Source organism: Oryctolagus cuniculus, chromosome 14 (genome assembly GCF_964237555.1).
Source record: "Oryctolagus cuniculus chromosome 14, mOryCun1.1, whole genome shotgun sequence".
Lineage (NCBI taxonomy): Eukaryota > Metazoa > Chordata > Mammalia > Lagomorpha > Leporidae > Oryctolagus > Oryctolagus cuniculus.
The window spans coordinates 6,218,905-6,241,952 of NC_091445.1; the positions used below are offsets into that span (position 1 = coordinate 6,218,905).

A 23,048-nucleotide genomic window follows, 5' to 3' on the forward strand; every position below is an offset into this window, starting at 1 on the left:
AACAAGACTGTATAGTATTCAAATGCTATGTATTTTGAACATCTATTGTTACTGTATATCAAAATCTCTGTTTGCAGCTTCTTATGTCTTCTTGAAGGCTTTGCTAAAAGCTCCAGCCCTTGCTACAGGAAGCTTTTTCTGCACACCCAGGAAGTGTAGATATGGAACCACTTGTCCCTCTCTGCACCATGGCTGCTTTTGAGTCTTGTGTTAGGCAGGAGGGAAAACACAGTCAACTTCGACTCCGAGGTAGGTAATGGACAGGAATGAGAGAACACAAGACCCTCTGCCCACCTTCCTAAGCTTATGTCTTAATACTCCCTAAGTGCCACAGGTACCTCAGGTCTTCCACACACCACTGTGCTCCCGCCCAGCACACTCGGTCAGCCTGTGTGCTGCTGAGAAGGTCGCATGCTGAACTGCCACCCCGCTTTGTTTTCTTCTGGAATCCCGAGACCACCTCAATGCAGTGTTTCCGTATCGTACCCTGTATCTGCGATTCACCTCCCTGTCTGCGCCATGTTACTGCAGTGAGTCAACGGCACCTTTCCATCTTCAATGAAAGACTACGGCCTCTTCAGTGGTTCTTCAAAAAATGGCCACAGGAATATTTTGCAAGTCCCAAGGTTTTAAACTGACATCTGTTCCCGTCACAGACCACACATCACCTCCAGCTGCACCATGAAACAGCTATCTGGAATCTGAACACAGAAAGCTCTCAGGTCAGTGCCCAGCCCAGTGGGGCAAGGCGTGCACAAGGCACTAGACCATCCCAGCTTTCCTCAGCCAGAGTGAAGTTCATAGACTAAGCTGCCTTCTGATAGCCCATCACTGACACATCTGAGGTCATGCGGAACAAAACTGGCACAGAACAAATTTCAGTAGAGATGGAATCAGGATACTCAAGTCAGAGAAAGGAGGCAGGGGAGAAGGCCGGAACTTGGCAGGCTGGGGACTTCTGCTTCTGCCACGATATCCAGGGCTGTGGCAGGTCCGGGACAGCCCGCTCACCCCTGCCTCAGTTGATCCAGAACACTCTTTTGCATCCCACTACCCCAGCAGGAACATAACAGGAATACCTGAAAATTCTGTGGGCTTTAAACCATCCATCCTGCCTGCCCTATAAGGTGGAGAACAGGATGCAGTGTAACTCTGAACAAAAACACAGGAAGGAAAATGCTAGCTGCTTTTCTTCCTGGGATCCCTTTTCTTCCACTTCCCAGAGGTGTTTTAAAGGTCAGCACAGTAAAAATAAGCTGTCTCCCACAGCATCCATACACAGCAGATTTTACACTAACCTACGCCAAATGCCAAATTCAAGCATTAGAATTGCCTACCTAGAATATTCTTCCTTTTCTCATATTAAACTTGTGTTAGCATATAAAAAGTTAGGAGACATAGCTTTTGGGAAGTCCAGTTGGTGGCAGGGCTGGACAACAGATGGTCACCCAAAAACCTGACCCAGAAAGGTGACTTACTTTGCATGGCTGTGCTGCCAGTGGAGCCCTATTTTGGGGATACCCTAAAAATCCATGACCTAATGTAGTCTGCGACAGCTCAGGGCACGGACAACAATCTTAACCTGATTCCCGCTCTAAAGCAAGAACATGTAACTTCCACCAGAGACATGCCAAAAACAACCTACAACAGCTTTTTTTATTTTGTCAAAACTGCTCCAAAACAAAACACAAACCAGGCAACACAAAATATGCTTTAGATATTTGCGGAGACCATGCCAAGTAATCCAAAAGGGCTTTTAATTAGGCGGCTTTCAGTTTCATGCTGTTTCTGCAGAAAGAGCTACTTTGGAGATAGTCATTTGTGAGTTTTTTGTATATAATTTTATTTAAAAAGTTTGTTTTTAAACCTTAACAGAGAAGTTAAGAGCTGTATCTACTTAATACTGGATAATTCAAGCTTTAATCTTCTGTCGGCACTGAAATTTTAGGTGAATTTGAGTTGAGCCTTAAGAAACGTTAACCACTGACGGCACTGTGATTAACATCTCTGTGTCCCGCATCAAACCTGGATTGGATTCCTGGACCTGGCTCGTTTCCAGCCAATGCAGACCCTGCAAGGCGGTGGTGGTGGCTGGCGTAAGTGGGTTCCTGTCACCCAAGTGGGAGCCCTGGACTGTGTTCCTGACTCCTGGCTCCAGCCTTGCCCAGGCTGTTGCATGCACCGGAGGAACGAACCAGCAGATGGGAGCTCTGCCTGCCTCTCACAAAAAAATCATAACTTTGTAGTGATTGGCTTATTGTAAAATGTGTAATTCATGTTTGCCTAGACAGAAAATGGCTGGGGGTGTTCCTTCACTATCAAAATTAAAGGATATGCATGTCATAGCACACTGGAAAGTAGTCTGTAAACTGTTTATCACCTACAAAGTCATACAAGAGATTCCAGTTCAAGCTGACAAACTAGGTTTAAAGTGCTGTATTAAAAAACAAATACAGTTCATTTTGGGGCAACTGATTATTTCAGTTTTAAAGAAATGACATTAACAAGAATGAAAACTGCATGTATATTTTCATTCTAGAATTCTTCAAAAGTGCTCTTTTTATTCGGGAAATGTTGTCCATTTCAGAACACGACAGCCAGCTGGTCAAGTCTGGGAAGACATTTATCTACACTTGACCAGAGGTTTCAGAAGCTACTCTGCCAGGTGGCTAGTCTTAACGCTCTTATGGTACACGTGAACATTACTTTTAAGTCACGACTCATTTATCTTCCTGAAGACTTGCACAGGCTTGTTTTAAATATTTTAAACACCTGTAAGAAGCTACAGAGTTTGCTACTGGTAGAGGTACTCTGGTTAGTGATCAAAATGGTGTGGCCAGAGGAGAAACAAGCATTATAAACATGAATTCAATTCTTATCAACACATACTGAGTCACTTTTCTCAATAAAAAAGCCAATCCAAAAAAGATCTTTCTATAAAGATTTATCATGTGCAAATCACAGTGAGAACAACTGGAATAATTTACCAATTTTGTTTCCTATGACGTGCCTTAGAGATACCTCATTCAAAATTGGTACTGGACACAACAGAATGACATTTTCAGAATGTAATATTGTAATGACAGTACTGAGGTTGATTGTGACATACCATTAAACTCTTTGGGTATGAAGTGGCTACATCTTAATTATTTATATAGAGCATTGGTCCAATAACAAAAATAGAGAACAGCATCTGGAAATTTATCTCATTCAGTGTTCGGAGATAAAAAGCTAGCCATTCTTCCCATCATTATTCTCTGCAGGTAAGTCCTTGTTCACAACGAAATCTGAGGCGACTGCATCCTGGCCTTTCCCCGAGCTACTGCATGAAGAGGATGCTGAAGGCCATCACAACGCAGCACACGGCGACATAAGGACTCTTCCGCTCACCTGTGGGAACACAAGCAGACACTCGGCTTGACTGACTGAGGGATCACCGTGCGTGATTACAGGGAAGAGCAACTCTAGGAACCCAGAGAACATTCTAGCTTAGGAGGCCCGCAACATTGTGGGGGTGGAGGTGGAACAAACAAGGAATGAGGTGCAACAAACCAGCAGGCATGATCCATAATGCACTACAGTACACGCGTATCTCCAAGACCCTTCCTTTTCACATATTTAGGCAACTGACAGTGTCTCCTCCGTGTCACCAAATAACCGCAGACAATAAAACAGTGCAGAATGTATGACAAAGATTCAAGAGAAACCATCTCAAGCAAGTCCATCCAGGCCAAAGAATTACCTATTCTAGTCCTATAAAAATGAAACGTCTACCTATTAAAACAAATCCAACATGCAATTTTGAAGCACGATTTTCCCCTCAAGGGTCTCATTAATGATACTGGAAGGAGAGGGGTGGGCAAACAGCCAGAGATGGAGATTATCAGAGCACAGTCACAGAACTGCATTTTAAGAAGCACACATACAATCAATGCTTGATACACTATTTTTGGGATAAAATTTGCATCAAGCCTACTTTAGTATGATTATTTCTGGTTAGAAATGCAGAATTTAAAAATATCTACTTGTGTGTGAGTCCATTATCACATGCACTTGAGGAGACGTTTTGCATGAAGTAAGCCTGAAATTGAGCTAAGTCCAACTCCTACTGCTCCCCGCGTGAACTCATAGTGAATGCAGCAGGAGCCTCTACGGTGCCTCGAGGGCAGAGTGAGAACAGAGCAAGGGGGCAGATGTTCCTGTCTCGGGTGTGCACTGGACATCCTCTGGCAGGGAGAGATCTTCACACTCCTCTCAGCTGTGCTGTTCTACAATGTTTTAAAAGTAGCTTTTCCAACTAACTAGGTTCCATATTTCACTCACCAGGTTCAGTCAAGCGTCACCATTCTTATTAATGAAGATTCTCAGGGTTAGATTCCTTTCAGAGCCTCCTCACTGAGCTGAGCTCCTGATGCCATACTATCAGTAGGTGTGTTTATATTATTAACTATGCTTGATGACAACATTCATAGAAAACATCCACATTTATACACACATACACCAGAGAGATTTTAGGCAGTTCACAGAAAATGTGTTTCATAAAAAAAGTTACGTGCCGATTTCAAAATTTTATTGTATCCAAAGAACCTATCTTTTGATTCTACTTTTCCATGAACTTCTGAAGTACACTGGCATATAAAACAAATATTTGGTGCTGCTTTTTCTATCCATCAACATTTAATGAACCACCTTCTAGCTGAAAGAAAATCTACAGAGTGAAAGAAAGTAGTATTACAATACCACTAACTCAACTGGAAAAAAAAAATCTTTTAAAACGCAAAACTACCTTGGCTCACAATTTAACATTGCTAATTCTCTTGAGGTTTAAAAATAAAAAAGACATCAAGTAAAACAAAAGTCATTCAAACATAAGTTTCCAGTAGATTTAGGCAGTCTATTATTCTTAGTAGGGCTATTTTCTTTGTCTAACAGTTTTGAACACCTAAAGAAGAATTAACATTGTTCTAAGTTGTCCATCTGCTGAAAATTAATTTCTGAAGCAGTTGTTCTTCATTCTCAGGCTTAGAACACTGTAATTTGCATATGGGCTTCATTTTCCTGTTTTTAATTTTCTTAAAAGAGATTGCCATGTGGTAGAGCTAGCCATCTCTGGTTGAACTCGGGCAGGAATGTTACTTCTTGTCTGGTCTCAGGTCTGTAGCAGCGAATGTGAAACAGTTGCTGTGATGTGGTGTGCAACATGATAAGACGATTTGCTGGGTCTTTTCCCATTAGCTGTACCCTCTCTCTGTGGATATATTCTATGTCAAGATAAGAGGGGCATGTGCTTGAGAAAGCAGCGGATCAGCATCGACATTTTCAAAGCCACTTTGCTGAAATAAAAAAGCCGATGCTCTCACAAAGCTGGAAAGAGCGATCATTTTAACTGAACCACCCAACATGTGACATCCACACAGCCAAGAGGGGAAAATGGAAAGAGTGAATGAGCAAAAAAAAAAAAAAAAATAGAAAAAAGCATTATTTATAATGAGACATAAAAATAGAGCATAGGACAGGAAATCATTAAGAAAGCTACCAACCGTGCATCTTCAACTTAAGTGGTACCTTCAGGAGTCAAAGGGTCAACCTGGGCTGCCTGCCGAATGGAGCTATAGTATATTTCTCTAACTTACTACATAAATGGACTTTAAATGCATTCCTATTTCGGTAGGACTCTGCAATTTATGACCAAGCTGAGAAGAAGACTCAGCCTAACTCCACGTGCGGCTCTTCCTCGTGTTCTCTCTCAGCAGTTGCGGGACAGATTCTGCCGCTCCTGCTCCCTGGCAGTATTCTCGCATTCGTTCCCAGGCCGAGCTGCCTCTGAAGCAAGTCTTCTGGCTTACAAGTGTTTACACTCACCATCAGCTATCAGCATTAGCCACGAGGGAGCCATTTCATCTCTGTATCTTTTTCCTCTTGGTTCTTTTTAAGTGCTAAGATGTGTGCTGTTCATTCAGGGTTTGCAGCTGTTGTACATGACTCAGCCAGATAAGCCTGTCCCACAAGTCTCTGCACGTCTAGGCTAGGCCTTCTCAACTGCAGCACTATTCCAATGTGGGCTGGATAACCGACTTAGGAGGGGCTGTCCTGTGCACCCCAAGATGTTGGGTGATGGTAAAGTTAAGGAGAGTTCTCACAAGTTAAGATTCACGTGCCAATACCATGAAGAGAAGCAAGAAGGACAAAGACACTGCAGCCCAGCAAAGCACTGAATTCCCTAGAAGAGAACTTCTGTGTCACTGTCACCAGATGAGGGTGAGAATCTTCAAAGAGACTTTTCTGTGAGGCCCTCTGTGCTTCTGCTATGATATCTACAGCAAGGAACGCAAAAGGTCAAGTAATTCTATGATTTCATCATCCCAGGTTTAGAAACAACACTTTAGTATTATGCCGACAACTTCCTGTCGATGGGTCTTGTCTATTAAAAGCTCAAGGGAAGAAAACTTGCTCTCCCAATTATTTCCATGGTGAACAACACATGAATCTTATAAGACGCTTTTAGGATTTGAAGACAGTTTATGATATAACCACTGTAATCTTACATCTATTCCTAGAATATTTTCAGAAAAATTTCAGAGAATTACAAGAACTTTGTATTTTTCAATCTCTAAATGTTTTCTATTATGAACCATCTTCTAAATTTTCCACATTCCTGACAAGCTGAAAACTAGAGTAAAACATACCATTCTAAAAGAAACATAGTTCATGGACAACAATGCTTAAATTTCCTAGATCGTTTAAAGGGATTAATGAGAGAAATTCAGGCCACTGTCAGATGGCCAGTTAGATTAAATGTCAAATGCAAGAAAATTTTTTTAATAAAAGTCTGATAGCTTTCAAAAAGAAAAAAATAGTTATGTATAAATTCAATGTTAGGAGAAGAATACTAAAATAAAAATTCTCTTCATCATGCAAATAATTTCAGAGAGAAGAAACATTTTCAGTCCGACTGGTATTAAGTACAAATGATGTAGGTTTGTTTTTTTAATTAGTTATGTTAAAAATGATACAATCTATTTTTCAAGAGTACTGGTGAATTACAGCTATATAATACATTTAAGTTCTCCCAGTCACCAATCATTTCAGAGTCTACTATGTGCTGGGGACAGTGCTTAATGCTATATAAGCACCACCATAGGTGACTGGGATGAGTAATTATTTGTGTTTATAAACACAATTAAGATACTGCTCATCTTAATCCCTTCATCAGACAGGAAATCAATCTGTAGTTATCAAAATGGTAAACAACACAAACAGCTCACCCTATAATATGAACGCGGTGTGCATCAAACTGTATGTGTCTGTCTGAAATCCCTCTTGGGACGGGCCTCTGACCTAGTGGTCAGGACACCAGTTAGGATGCCTGTGTCCCTTATCCAAGGGCCTGGTTTTGAGTCCAGCTCAGGCTCGTGACTCTGGCTTCCTGCTACTGAAGAGCCTTGGCAGGAAGAGATGACGGCTCAAGTAGTGGGATTCCTGACACCACTTGGGAGATATAAAACAACACCCTGGTTCCTGGCACTGGCCTGTGACCACTGCAGCATCTGGGACATAAGCCATCATATGGGAGTCCTACTCTCTCCATCTCTAAAATAGTTATTAAAAAAAAAAAAAATCTGAACCAAGCATGTATAGTGTCTACAGTACTTAAAACCTAAATTAGGCCGGCGCCGCGGCTCACTAGGCTAATCCTCCGCCTAGCGGCGCCGGCACACCGGGTTCTAGTCCCGGTCGGGGCGCCGGATTCTGTCCCGGTTGCCCCTCTTCCAGGCCAGCTCTCTGCTGTGGCCAGGGAGTGCAGTGGAGGATGGCCCAGGTGCTTGGGCCCTGCACCCCATGGGAGACCAGGAAAAGCACCTGGCTCCTGGCTCCTGCCATCGGATCAGCGCGGTGCGCCGGCCGCAGCGCGCCGGCCGCGGCGGCCATTGGAGGGTGAACCAACGGCAAAGGAAGACCTTTCTCTCTGTCTCTCTCTCTCTCACTGTCCACTCTGCCTGTCAAAAAAAAAAAAAAAAAAAAAAAAAAAATTAAAACCTAAATTAGATTTTTCTTGTATTTTCTACCTCCACACTACTGAAATATTATTAAGTATCCACCCAATTTATATTTAACTAACACAAAGGACAGGGCTTACTGGGACTCTATAAAGTTTAGCAAAAATAAATAAAATTGACAAGCCTGAATTTTGCAAACGGACATTAGATTTGTGTGAATAGAGGGAGAGCATACTTACCAATTCGGGCGCACTTCCAAAATATACCCAACAGTCTGCACAGAATAAAAGAGAAAAAAAATGGCTATGGGTTATTGGAAAAAGCTAATCATTTCTCTTTCTGTATCATACAGAAAATTAATCACACATTTGCAATTTAACCTCTAACACTTTGCTCAAAACTGAAATCTGCCAATTTGATGTTTAGTAAACATTTACTTGTGCATGAAAGGGCAACAACATATCCACCACGTGATGAAAAATGCTATAAAATGGAATATATTAGTGTCAGGGGTCTAATCTGGAATAAAATAATGGGTAACAAAAATTTGCACAAAGGCTTAATGTATTTAGGATTCAATTATTTGACAAAACAATACATGAACATAGGCTTTAACTGTGAGAGTCAAAACACGCACTACAATTTTTAATTGGTAAGAAATGCAGCTCTGTACTTCAATAATCTTTAATTATGAAGTCAAATGATAGTGTTTATTTATCTGTGTCATTAGTGAGAATATAAAAATATGTTTAAGAAGAAAACTTCCCAATTCAGAGGCTACTATTAGTTTACTGAATGCGGCATTTAAAACAATATTATCTGGAAATAAGATGAAGGACGATAAAGATGGACAATTAAATTCTATGAATGTATTAGAAATGAGTTATATACTATATGGATGTATCATTTGCTTGGCATGTATAACAGGTAACAGCTTTAAAAAACTGGCTTAGTTTTCAATGAACAGAGATATCTAGAAAAAAACTGCTGACGCTGTTTTGTCGATTTGACAATAGAATTCTAAGTGGTGCTATACATGGTTACAAGGATAAACTAATGTTTGTTGTGTAAGCTAGAATTGGGTCAGCAAAATCACAATATAAAATAAAAAAATGGCAATTCCAGGGAAATTTAAATTGTATTATTTTTGTATTCAGAGAAATGGCTGGCTAATAAATCATGGCATCTTGTGTACGGATGACTGACAGAAAATACTGGATCATTAAGTTCTATGTATGTTGCTGTTCTAAAGCCTAATAACTTCATGACTTCCAAGCAAAAAATCAAGAAAAAAAAAAAAAAAAGAAAAAACCTCAGCACAGATCACAGATTCAAAGAAATGGGCAGAAATACAAAGGATGGAAATCTGACAAGTAAATCAAGTTTACTATAGAAATATAAACTAATACAAGGTGGACTACCCTTAAATTCAGTCCCACTTGCTGCCATTTGCGGGAAAGTGATTATCCCTTTAACAACAGCACTTGCCATCACGGGACTGCTCGTGAGGATCGAGGACTACACAGAAAGTTCCTGGAGTCACCACCATGCACTGTGTTCAGTAAGGCACAGGCGCTAAGCACATGTGATAGCAACTCCAGACTGTCTCTTAAATTTGGCTTATATTTCCTCATCAAAAACTGGAAGGTAGCAGGTTAGGCATCTGCAAAGCCATGGTTCCTGATTCTAAGAAAGCTCTGATTCCAACACGCACTTGTAACTTTACGCTGCTCTGGCTGAGGGAGTGAATTCAGGCAGGTGGATCAGGCTGCCTGAAGGTGCTAGCTGGGTAGCTTAGGGCTGCACAGAGAACAGCCTGAAACTGTTAGGATCACAAAGCCAAGGTTTCTTCAGGTCTAACACTCTGGGAACAATGTATCACTTAAAAACTGTTATGACCCAAATAAGCATACTGAAAGCTTTATAAATGGATCAAAAAAAAAAAAAGCCTAACCTGGCAACTCAAGAAGCTGCCTTTTTCACCACCTGTTTTCCTCCCTAGACATACTTCTGTAATATTCCAAATGCTACCTATTAAATAAAAGATGCACTCAGTTGACAAAAACCAATACAATTATGATGCTTAGTTTCTATGGCAACATAACAGTGAGTGTTTCTGTTGAAAATGCTGTGGGGTCGAAAACTAAGAAAAAAGACAAAGCAGCAATCTTCCTGCTGCTTCGTTCTCTATTATCTGAGGCAGCAACAATTGAGGTTATTTTAAATATTCAAGTCCTCAAGAACTTGTTTTATCTAACCTGCCTACACATCTCCATCTAGGTGTGGTATACTTGGGCTTATAGAAATTTCTCCTACAGGAAATATTTATGTATAAATAAAAAGATTCTAACATTTTTGAAAGTAGAAACAAATTCAGAAAAGGTTTCATTCCGTTGACTGTATTAGTATATACTACAAATGCACAATAGCCCTGCCTCTTTATGGGTCTCTCATGTAGGAGGACGGACTACACTACCACTCAACCTCTACTGCACGGCTGGCGGCCCTGAGAACTCCTTTGTTCATGTAGCAGGTTGTGGGCGCATTCCTGCTCCCAAAGGTCAAGCAGACATCTCCACATGCAGCCTACCTGCTTTGGAGAGAAAGCTTCCGTGACAGCATCAGGAAAGTGCAAACCCAAGTATATGTAACTATTCTTAATGACAGAAACGCAAGTATCTTATGAGACAAACATTATCTTAGCATCCCAAGGAACTATTTAGACAGCTGAGTATTGACTGGCTTCTGCTGTATGCCTTCATAACAGGTTAGCCGTAGGTTTGCTGGGCAAAGGATAGAGAAATGGGACGGACTGCTTGGGTGGAATGACTTCACGCCCAACTAAGCAGTAAGTGAAGATGATATAACTTCAACAATTAGACAAAGTAAATGACGTACTTAAGAGTAAATGCAACAGGAGTTCAGAGTAAAGACAGTGCCTGCAAATAAAGTGGAGGTAATGTCCTACCTGCTGGGCGGACACACTTCAACTAGGTTAAAGGACCTCCACCATACACTCATTTTACCACACTTCAGGTCACTTCGAAAATTTACCTTACTATAGTAAGATAACGTAAATACAAAACTTTTGTATTTTTAAAAATGGAGGGAGCAAGCAATGTAAAGTGTTATTAACACATTAAATTACACTTCGGAATTAATGTATCTAAAGACTGTCATGTAATGTCATGTAATTAATGTATCTAAAGACTGTCATTAATATTCAGTGTCCATAAGCACTAATATGTGATCAGACATCATTAGTAACATACCCAGTTTTATTTCTGTCCAGCACGCTGGGTGCCAAGGATCGGATATAAGCACAGGTACATATAAGCAGCAAGATTACAGTCAACAGACTCTGAAAATTGAAAATGGCAGACTAAAAAGAGAAAAAAAAAATATATGAAAAACTGCATAGATAAAAAAATGCCAGACAATTCCATATCAAGAATCATGTTTTTATTTTTTCAAAAAGGCAAACACAATGACAATGCCTGACATGTCATTGTAAAACCAGGCCACTTGAAACACGTACTTTCCTGTCCAGTCTTTGGGCTAAGTAATGCAGGGGGAGCAAGAACAGTAAGATCTAAATATAAGAACATAGAAATGCCTTGAATCAGGCATACTGACCAAAGCTGAGTCAGTACGTAACCAGCATAGAGGTCCCAGGAGTCCACCCTAAAGTCTCCCTCCCCTGCCAGTAGCTGGGGAGCGACCTCACTGAGCGGCTGGCCTTGCTGTGAAGCTGGGTGGGGGGTGGGGGGCGGCAGACGGCATCAATGGTCACCAGTTTCTTTCAACTCGGAACCTTCCAGGATAAAAATGCTCTAAACCCATGTACTGACCAACAACAGTCCCTTAGATTTGGATGAAAGTCAAGTACCTACTATTTTACTGTTGAGTCAACATTATTCATCATTTAATAGTTAAATCTTGAGGCAGACTCTATTAGGAACTTAGCTCAAGTGTCCCCCTCTCCAGGAGTGTCCTTGAGTCCATCTGTGCTTTCTCCACTTTCACGCAGAACTTCCTTTCCAGTCCCCATGGAAACCCTGGCCGAACTTACTAACCTAACCACGGAAGGGTGAGCGCTGTGTTACCAGAGTGCATCTGCAGCACCTGTGCCGACCCACACAGTAAGTAATGAAACCATTTTAACAAAGTGCAATACTGTTGTACATTTAATAACCTTCACACACTGGCTGATATAACACACTGACCTCATACAAAAGCCAGTAATATACTGATTCAGTAAACTTAGAAACATTGCCCCCCACATCAGGACCAATATAAAGATCACAAATTGCAAAACTGCTACTTGCAGAACAATGGTAACCTGGTAAGTCCCAAAGAATACAGTGAAAAAGACCTTAAGGGAATTACGCTGAGTGTGCACAGAATTAAACCTGTTCTGTCCCATCATCCTAGGAGTAGGACACTCGTAGGGACTTAAGAGGAGTAATAATAAACGGCTCCTATGTCACTGAAATATCCGCAGACTTGAAAACCTGGAACTTAATGGGTTAAAATATGTGGACCAACAGCCTTCATGTGTTACCATCCAGTTGAAAGACAAAGGAATAAAAACGACAGGAACTAGGACAGAAAGCTCAATGACCTAGGAGAAAGCTTAACACAAAACGTACAGCATTGGCATCAAAGGAAAACTGAAATGCTTAAAACATATGCAAGAATGTAAGGGCAGAACAGACTCATATGCCAGGTTCTTACATTGGAAGGCAACACTGTGAAGCTAACATATGAATTTGAAGTAAAGTTAATACCAACAAGTTATTTTTGAAATAGCTGATTCTGAAGTTCACATAGAAAATGAATAAGAAAAGCCAGAGTAAACTTAAGAACTAGTCCTGTCAGAAACTGTCACAATATACCCTTTTTAAAAGACTTATCTGAAAAAGTTACAGAGAGAAATATCTTCCATCCACTGGTTCACTCCCTGAATGGCTGGGACTGAGCCAGGCTCAAGTCAGTAACTTCCTCTGGGTCTCCCACGTGGGCGGCGGGGGCCCAAGCACTTGGGCCACCTTCTGTGGCTTTTCTCAGGCCATTAGCAGGGAGCTGCATCCGAAGTGGAGTGGACAGGACATGAAGTCAGCGCCCACATGGGATGCTGGCAGCACAGGTGGCAGCTTTATCCACTGTGCCACAACTCGGGCCCCTACAATATCCTTTTAAACCTTTTACCTCTTTTTACTGAAAAAATAATTATATATACCTGCTATTTACCAATATTCTTGATGACAAAATATGCTTACATTTAGTGCTATCTGGTATGAAAGAGGATGCAATATTTCACAACCACTGCATCTTTAGGATGTAAACTTTTATGCAAAGGCAAGAAGATGCAGCGAGTATGTCTATGTAAGTCTTTTACCTAATTCTCAACTTGTCTGAACACAAATTTTCTAAGAGCTACCTTTCATGGTGTGAAAAAGATAAAAAAAAATGACTTGTACTTACCATTTCAATACTTATCTTTTTTTGTAATTCCTTTATGTGTATAGGAAAGGTAAAGTTTAATACAGCTTGCTTTTGACTAAAATGGGTTTTAATTTTGTACCTGTGAAAACAAGTGCTAGACATATCTTGAAATAAACCAATAAATTTACTAATGATCAACTGTGGGTAAAAAAAACATGGTCTTAACAATGCGTTTCTTTCAATGGTCCAATGTTGACACGTGTATGAATATATTAATGAACATCACTGGACAACAAGCTCATGAAACACATTTCCTCCCAGCCAACATGACTGAACTTGTGAATTTCCTGTGTACTCTGTCTGGAGACTGAAGCTAGACATTAGATTCAAAAACACACATGGTGGGGCAAGCTCTGTGGTGCAGTGGATCAAGCTACCACTTGGGATACGGCATTCCCTATCAGAGTGCCTGGGATGGAATCCCAGCTCCTCTCTCCTCTATCTAGCTTCCTGCTATTGCACCTGAGGGCAGCAGATGATTGCCCACATGGGAGACTTGGATGGCTTTCGTGTGGCCTAGCTCAGCCCTGTCCTGTTGTATGCTTTTGGGGAGCATGCCAGTGCATCAGTGGATAGAAAATCTCTCTGACCACCTCTCCATCTCATTCCCCAACCCCCAACTCTGCCTTTCAAATGAAAAATTTTTTTAAGAGATCCATGAGTTGACAGCTTCCTTTTAGGAATTTCTAGCAAAGCATGACAATTATTGCTACTCACTAAGTGCTTACTCTGTGTTATTCTCATACATGTGAGGCAGATGTTATTACCTATAGATGAGACTACTGAGGAAGACAGCAGTCACAAGCCACTAAGAACACAACGCATGTTTTCAAAATTAAACAGCAGTAAGCAGTAGCCAAGTGACGACTGAAGCCTTGTGGACAAAGAACGCTATTTTCAGAAGGTAAAGTGTCAAGGAGAAAGCAGCAGCGGGGTCTCAGGGTTTCCTGAAAGGGAACAATTTAGATGGGCAAAGGAGAGGGACAAAATACAATGGGAACCACATGCCCGCCCCACTCCCCGCCTCCCCCCCCCCCCAATATTCAGGCAATAATCAGCATATTCAGTCCATGCAAAAAGATTTGTGTTAAAGTAGCTGGGAAAGCAATTTGAAAGTGCATTTATCATCTTCCTAAGGGAGTGTCTAAACTCCTGGGTTTGTACTGTGTACATGTGCTTCAATGACATGACGCTGGAGATTGGCTTCTAAATAAGCCAGCCTGTGTGGGAGAGAAGAGCAGGGCTCACGATGAAATACTGAATAGATGAAGGCTTGCTTGTTAGCATACTTTCTACGTTTGTATGAATTTTTCACAATAAAAGATACGCAGGCATTTGGAAACAGCCTGTTATTGAAGGATGCACATTTGTGTATGTGAAACCATTTATAGGTATGAACTAAATGATGTACACAACTTTTTTCTTGTTTTGTTTTTTGACAGGCAGAGTGGACAGTGAGAGAGAGACGGAGAGAAAGGTTTTCCTTTTCCATTGGTTCACCCCACAATGGCCGCTATGGCCGGCGCACCGCGCTGCTCTGAAGCCAGGAGCCAAGTGCTTCTCCTGGTCTCCCATGGGGTGCAGGGCCCAAGTACTTGGGCCATCCTCCACTGCCTTCCCGGGCCACAGCAGAGAGCTGGCCTGGAAGAGGGGCAACCGGGACAGAATCCGGTGCACCGACCAGGCCTAGAACCCAGGGTGCCGGCACCACAAGTGGAGGATTAGCCTAGTGAGCCATGGCGCTGGTCACAAATTTAAGAATTTAAATGGATCACCTTTAGCTGGTGAGGTCTTTGATGCACTCCAGACCGTGGTCAGGACAGTGTTTCGGGGTTACAGACATCAGCCTGTCACCTATAGTGGTCCTCCTGACGCTTAGCTCCTGCTGTTCTGGGATACAAAGCGTTGGTCTCAGGATTAAAGCAAATCAGGGTTTTCAATATGCAAATGATACTAGGCTGGCGCCGAGGCTCACTAGGCTAATCCTCCGCCTTGCAGCGCTGGCACACGGGGTTCTAGTCCCGGTCGGGGCGCTGGATTCTTTCCCGGTTGCCCCTCTTCCAGGCCAGCTCTCTGCTGTGGCCCGGAAAGGCAGTGGAGGATGGCCCAAGTGCTTGAGCCCTGCACCCTATGGGAGACCAGGATAAGTACCTGGCTCCTGCCTTCGCATCAGCGCGGTGCGCTGGCTGCAGCGTGCCAGCCGTGGCGGCCTTTGGAGGGTGAACCTATGGCAAAGGAAGACCTTTCTCTCTGTCTTTCTTTCTCACTATCCACTCTGCTTGTCAAAAAAAAAAAAAAAAAAAAAAGTCATTAAAGTGAACAGAGGAAGCTGAGCATATAATGAAGTCACAGATGATTTTAAGAAAGTGGTAGGTAAATTGATTTACCAAGATTAGTATTTTAAATCGTGGATCTTTTCAAGGTGCTGTTTCTTGCCTGTCTGGGGAACTGACACTCTTCCAGGCTTGGGTGTCCTCTCCTCTCAGAGGCCCTCTCCATGCTGAGCAGGGTCAGCATCTTTATATGTCTGCGTGTTACGTGTGTGCCTTCCTTCAGTTGCACCCACCGAACCGCACCACTGAGGTTCTTAACAACCTCCACTACTAAGCGCGAGACAGCACATGGTGATCACTGGAAAATGCTGAGCGAGTAACGAACACGCTAACTCAGATTCCAGATTAACAATGGATATTTTTCAACAAGGACTGTAGATCAGACTGCTGAACACAGCATCTTGCCAACTACTCAACAGAAGCCTCCACACACCACTATAGATTGGTATTTAGCTGTGAATGCTATTTTGAAAAGCCAACTTAAGCAGCAGCATTTTACATATTTTAAATAGATTCTTCTCTAACACTGGCACTCTAATTTAGGCTTTCCTAGTAAATAAATAGAAAGATGGATAACATCAGGTTTGTAGTAGTCCCACAGCTAGTCCTTAGAGCACCAAGTAATGAAGGCAGCTGTGTGTGGACCCCCTCATCTCCCTCTGCAAACTCACACTGATCTTGGCGTGCATCTCCCCGAAGGAATACCTATTTATTTCTCTGGCTGGTGAGCAAAATAAGCAAACTTTGAAAATGAAAAACGAATTTTCCAGGGCGGGCAGATCTTTACCGTGTTTTGCTTGCCAATTGTACTTAAACAATATTCAAGGGACAGAATTTTATAACCAAGAATATTAAAGCTTCAGATTCATTTTAACAGATGTTTTTCTTAACTAAAGTTGTTCTATTAATAGTTGGTATTTTGCTTGCACGAATGTGGTTTAAAAAATAAGACAATAAATTATGTAATCTATCTTAAATGAAGAAGTATACCTTATACTTTGCAATGCTTTTGTTCCTGAAAATAGCGTATTTTCCTCATAAGGGCAATACTGTAAAATGATTTTACTGCCAACTAAGCCTGAACATTAAAAATCAAAGTTGTGAATAACAGTGCCATAAAAGCAAAAGTAAAGCTGAGAACTTCTATAATATTTTAAAATAGTGATTATAAAATAGAAACATCAACTTTAAAAGGCCAGCAATAGATCATGTGTTTGGTGTAAACTAATAATCTAGACCTACTCAAAGTGAAAACACAGAAACCTCGCATTTGGCTTTCTTTCCATTCCCCAGCATAGCCATATGGAGAGCACTGTTAACAACTGGATAAATAAAAAGACACTGGCTCTTTTCCTGTGCATAAACATTGTATTCACAGAGGGGTTTTTCTGAAAAATAGACTTCTACTACATACATTTTCTACAGTTTTCCTTGAAGGAAGAAACTCAGAATCAACAACTCCCTGCCAGTGCCCAGAGACCCACTCAACTCCAGCTGTCTAGGAAAGGCCCGTGGCTAAGGGCAATGGACTCCACAGCAGTTTTGAAAAAAGTTTTGTGTTCTGGGTCTCTACTGTGTGTGGTCTTGGTCATGTTTACTTTATCTCTGCTTGACTTGGGATCTGTCAAAGAGGATATCACTTTACTAACCCTCAATGATAAGCAGTCTATCTACAAATTTTCATGATCAGCAACAACATGCAACAGTTAAACTATTCTACTTCTGCACCTATGCAGGCATTCTGGAGGGGAGGGTAAGAGGAAGGTGAGTACTACAATTGCTGGATGAGAAGTAACTCATGGTGGGGCAGGGAAGACGGGGCGGGCAGTGTTACGGTATAGTAGGCTAAGCCTTCATCCTGAGGCGCTGGCATCCCATATGGGTGCCAGCTCATGTCCCGGCTGCTCATCTTCTGATCCAGCCCTCTGCTTATGGTCTGGGAAAGCAGCAGAAGATGGCACTTGGGCCCCTGCACGCACGTGGGAGACCCACAAGAAGCTCCTGGATGCCAATCAGCCCAGCTCCAGCCATTGCAGCCATGTGGGGAGTGAACCAGTTGATGGAAGCTCTGCCTCTCAAATAAATAAATCTTAAAAAAAAAAAAAAAAGTAACTCATGTTTAAATTTTGATACTTACAAATTAGTTCACATTCTATTCAGAGTCTACCAATTTCTATTTTCAATGAATTGAAAACAGCTTTTGTTGCAAATGAAGCTCTCCTCTTGAGTATGTTTTCTATTGTGTTCTAACAAATTACACCAACTGAGACACTCAACACAACACAAATGTGAAGTGATAGGCCTCCAATGGGTCTGACAGCTCCTCCTGAAGCTAGTCCAGCCTGCAGAGGTTACAGAGGAGCCTCCTCTGGGACTTTCTGTGACTAGGATTTCCCAACTCTCACCCACCCTCAATCCAGGAAAATTTCCCCACAACCAAATTCTTAACTTCACACTCATATGCAAAATTCCTTTTCTCATGTAAAGTAACACATCCACAGGTTTGTGAAAGGGGGTGTGTGGCATTGTTTACCATGACATCAATATTTTCTTTTTATAAAGAGGTATTCAGTAACATCCCCTCAACATAGGGCTGCCTGTGGCACTCCCTTGAACACAACTCACGTGCAATCAGAATGGGGACCCTGAGGGGCTGGCCTTGTAGCACAGCAGTCAAAGCCACTGCCTACAACATCAGCCCCCCATAAAAGTGCTGTTTGGTCTACCAGCTGCTCCATTTCCAATCCAGCTTCCTGCTAATGGCCTGGGAAAAGCAGTGGAAGATGGCTCACAAGGGAGACCTGGAAGAGGCTCCTAGCTCCTGACTCCGGCCTGGCTCAGTACAGGCTGTTATGCCGCTCTGGGGAGTGAACCAGCAGATGGAAGATCTCTGCCTCTCCCTTTCTCTAACTCTGACTTCAAAACAAACAAATAAATAAATACAGTAAACATTTAAGAAAAAAAAAAGTGGCCCTGGGTTTGTGAACTGCAAGGATCAGGCCTTGACCTTTGACCTGTACTCAGAGTTGGCTCATTTTCACACAGCATGGCTTGGAGGTTCTCAAAGTTATGTCTCCCAGAGACCCTTGATGAGCCCTATGCACTGCACACACATCACACCACTCACATCTGATCAGTTTGACAGGCTTCAGATAAAGTAGCCTTACTGCACTGAGTTAATTCACCCAGAGCAGAAAGCAGTTATTCTGCATCATCATCCTGAAGTGAATCCGCTGGGCTTTCATTCTGCCACCACTACAGGAGATGCAGTAACATCAATGCATAGGCAGAGGCAGATCCATGCAAAGTCCAATTAGAAGCTTAAAAAGAAAGCACCCAAAGCAGAGGAAATGCGCACATTAACAGACCAAACATCCTAAGCCTAGACACTGCTCCAAGACTGGCTTCTAGCCACCTACTCTGCAGTCAGGACGCTGACTAAACATACAGTACTGTCCCCAGCTTTCGATCCTTTCGGTACCTTCCAGCTCATCTATTTTTTCGATTATCAAAATTACTGAACGACCTTGCTGAATAAGGCCTCTTTTTTTAATGCATCACACATTGCCTCGGAGCTGCAATGTTGAGTCTCCTGTGCTGGAAATGCATTTTTACTGACAAACTAGTCTCTCCATTTAGCTGAAGTACTTGAGAACAAGAATCCAAATTTTCAGAACTCTGCAGATGGCAACACCGTCACTTGTATTAACTGCTACTCCTTCTAGATGGAAACAGAATTCATTCCCCTCTAGCAGAAGGGATACCGCAATGATACTCCTGACCTGTGATAAACAGTTCAGTGCAAAGTGGGGCAGCATGTTATCATTTCCGAATCTAGGTCAGGGCAGCATCTTCCAACTAGTTTCTACTTACCAAGTCATGTACTGCTATTAGCTCTTATGACAGAAAACGCGGACACGTACACGAATGTACACACACACGCCTCTGGGGCCACCTACTTCAGCACCCATGGCCGCGATCACTGTCCAAGTAGATCAATTTGTTCTTTGATAAATCACACTTCGCTCTGTCAGGTGAATTTCATTTGATGTCCCTGGTCCTGTTAAAGCCACAGCTGAGAGCAGAATCACCTGTATTTGTCCGCCTTAGCAACACCAGTGGCTATTGGTCCTTATTTCTATCTCATGGTCATGGAACCTACAATTAATCTACCATGTTTGTGCTGCTTGGCTCTGGAGCTAACTTGGGATATTTCAGATCTAAAAATAAGGCAACAGAAGGGTCTGAAGTGTTAAAAGCAAGCAAATGTAACACTATGATAAATACTGCAATTAAAAATATGCACTTCACCCATGGCCAGAGAAAGTTTTCTGAAAAGAAAAATCTTGCTATGGTTAAGTACTGTGACCATGTAAAATCAGGCAAAGACAAAAGGAGAACACAGAGGGTAACGCATGGAGTGAACCCCCCTGCTAATTCGAATCCTGTGGAGCTCATCAATCCCCAGGAGTCTGGACTTAACTGATTTGGGCATCTACAGTTTCCCCAAGGCCCCTGGGCGGTGTTACTTGCAAACTGGCACTCGGCTGGAGAGGATCAGCATCCACCCTCAGACTCCCGCCCTGTGCCGTCCAAGTGCAGTTCGAGTGAGAACTCCGTGTATGGCACGAAGAACGCTTGCCTCTGGCCTGCGATGCCATTTCACTGAGGCTGTCAGAGGAGCTGTGGCAGCAGACATTACTTTGCTGCCTCCCCCGTACAAACCTTCCTCTTGAATGTCCTACGTCATGAATGGCATCACGCACAGGAGAGGGGCACAGGATTCAGTGACCGAGGGAGCCGGTCCTCTTCAGCTTCGCTATACACGCTAATACTGGGCAACCTACGGAGCCCTCTGCATTTGCTTTTTCATACGTGCCAAATTATGCAAATCTTTAATTGAACACTGTACAGACTTTTATCATAGAGCGCCTAATCATCTCTGTAGAAAGTCATTAAACTCCCAAGCTTAAGAGAATATACCACAAAAGGTAGCTCCCTTAGCCCAAACGGCTCTGCGTCACTACCAGTCCCTCATGTATCCTCTCAGAGCGACACTATTCACGCAAAGCAACACAACGAGCCCTACGTAGCCACACGCTCAACTGCAGATGAAGATGTTGAGGGAAACAACGCCATCTGTACTAGACACGTACACTTTGCCCCCGTCACTAGCCCCTGAAGATCACGGTGTAAGGACTATTCACACAGCGTGCACTTGTATTAGCTATTGGAAGTAGTCTAGTGAGGATTTAGACTGTACCTGAGGATGTGGGCAAGCTACGGGCAAACACTCATTCTCTCTAAGGGGCTGCACCTCCGTGGGCTGTGGCATCCGTGGGAAAAGCGGGGCAGGAACCAATGTCCCATGGATATGCAGTGACAACGGTACTTAGGTGGGAGGGCAACAGATCTCCAAGACTTCCTCCATCCTCAGTCATGCTGTTTCCAACGACAAAGCATGGAGACCTCAGCCGCCTGAACAGTAAAACCCACCTGAACCCAGGCTTCACAACCCACCAGCTGTGTGACCCCAGGCAAGGCTGTGGCCTCGTTCCTCATGTCCCTCTCCCGAGGAAAACTACTCGGGAGTTGCTGTGAGCTTCAAGCAAGACAATATTTATAACCAGATGTCTCTGGATGAGCTGGACCTGGAACACAGCAAGCACTTAATAAATGAAAGCTATTATTATCTTGAATTTTAGAAAAGCAAGGCAAGACAGCCCCAATTCCACTGATCTTCAACACAGTGCTGCTGCTAGCCAGTCCACGTGACACTAGGATTGAGGAGGAAGGTATCCTTGACCTGGATCATGTGACAAATAATTCAATTTCATCCTCTAGAAAGATTCAAAAATGACAGTCTTCCTTCTATATTAAAATTGAAATCGGAGTGAATTTTCTCAGCAGGTTAAGGGCACCGCAGTAAGGACTCTAACGAACCTTGGTAGGTGGGGAAAGCAGCTGACATGGGCCCCTCTAGCAGGTGGCACCCCTGTCCAGGGGCGACTGTGACTTACGCTCCACCCACACCCAAGCAGCTGGCATGCAACAAGCGGTGACCCTTGAGTCTCTGACTCAAGGGGTAAGGGTTGGGTGCCGGACGGGATTTTTGCAGCAACACAGGGCAGTGAATTTTCGCCTCGGAAATCCTAGCTTTTCCGGGGCCACGGTGGCTTCTCAGAGTGCAGGACCAAGCACGCGGGGCTTCCCCACAGCGAGGCTTCCGCGGTCCACACTGGGCACGTGGGCTTCCTCGTCGGTTCACCCGGGCGGTGCGGAGGCTGCACTCTCACTCCCGATGATGGTCTCCGTCCCCGGCCTCGCGGGCTTCCCTTCTCATCCTGCACCTGCCAATGTCAGCCCTGCTTTCTGCCAACCTCGGGGACTCACCGGTCCAAGCTTGCCTGCGGGGGCCCAAACCGTCAGGGGAACGGGCAGGAACCCACAACGCTGCACGCACAGAACCTCATGGTGGGGGGCGTGGGAGAGGCCTCTCCGGCCGGACGCCGCCGGGAGACGCGGAATGAGCTCCCTCAGGGCCTCTGCACAGAAAGCCCATCACGACAACCTGCGGTTTGCACGGGCGCATTCTGCAGACAAGCATGGGAGGCGCCTGCAAGCAAGGCCACGGATTCAACAGGTGAAACTGCTGGTGTGCACGTTAGGTGTTAAATAAAAAAACAAAAATCAAACAACGGCGCCGGGGTCAAGCCCGCAGGGAGAGACAAGGAAAGGCAAACACGAGGATCCCAGGTGGAGAGCTGCGCAGCCCGGACGCCTAGGGGGGTCCACGACCCCGGATGACCTCCGTAACCGCCAGGTCCAGCCACCCCGGCGCAGCCCAAGCCGGACACTGGCCTCCACGGGCCCCCGCGCTGCTGCTGGGACGCTCGGCCCACACTGGCCGGGCGGGCGGGCGGGGGCCGGCCACAGCGCTCCGGGGCCTGTGCACCTCCCCGGCTCCGGGAGCGCCGAGACACCGCCACGGCTCCCTCCAGCCCCCGCGGGGGCCCGCAGCGCCCTGCCCGCCTCGCAGGGGCGCCCGGCAGTCCCCGTTCTTACCATAGTGAGGTCGGCGGTGCCTCAGCCACATCACCCTTCCGGGCCCAGGGCGGAAGAGGTGCGCGCGCTCCGCCCGCCCTTCCCGCTGTCCGGTTGGGCCTATCACGGGACCGCCTCCGGAGCGGCGCCAATCAGACGCCGGGAT

The 23,048-nt window shown here is 43.9% G+C and overlaps 1 protein-coding gene and 1 non-coding gene across 2 annotated transcripts; both read right to left on the reverse strand.

Moving 5' to 3' along the window:
* Positions 1 to 1,628: 1,628 nt before the first annotated feature.
* Positions 1,629 to 23,043, reverse strand: TMEM167A (transmembrane protein 167A). Its single transcript, XM_008261902.4, has 4 exons — positions 22,904 to 23,043; positions 11,270 to 11,379; positions 8,237 to 8,271; positions 1,629 to 3,390 (listed from the first exon to the last, which is right to left on the reverse strand). Exons 1-4 carry the CDS (start codon positions 22,904 to 22,906, stop codon positions 3,320 to 3,322), a joined length of 219 nt encoding a protein of 72 aa, XP_008260124.1. The 5' UTR covers positions 22,907 to 23,043; the 3' UTR covers positions 1,629 to 3,319.
* Positions 10,448 to 10,582, reverse strand: LOC127492888 (small nucleolar RNA U109). Its single transcript, XR_007922716.1, has one exon. It is a non-coding gene; the product is annotated as a small nucleolar RNA U109 (small nucleolar RNA).
* Positions 23,044 to 23,048: the final 5 nt, after the last annotated feature.

Bases quoted from the DNA above. Each gene is read 5' to 3' on its own strand.
- TMEM167A (XM_008261902.4), bottom strand. The intron at 8,272-11,269 runs GTATGTTACTAA...TATTCTGTGCAG, and splicing joins CTGGACAGAAATAAAACTGG to ACTGTTGGGTATATTTTGGA. The intron at 3,391-8,236 runs GTAAGTATGCTC...GTGTTCCCACAG, and splicing joins TTGGAAGTGCGCCCGAATTG to GTGAGCGGAAGAGTCCTTAT.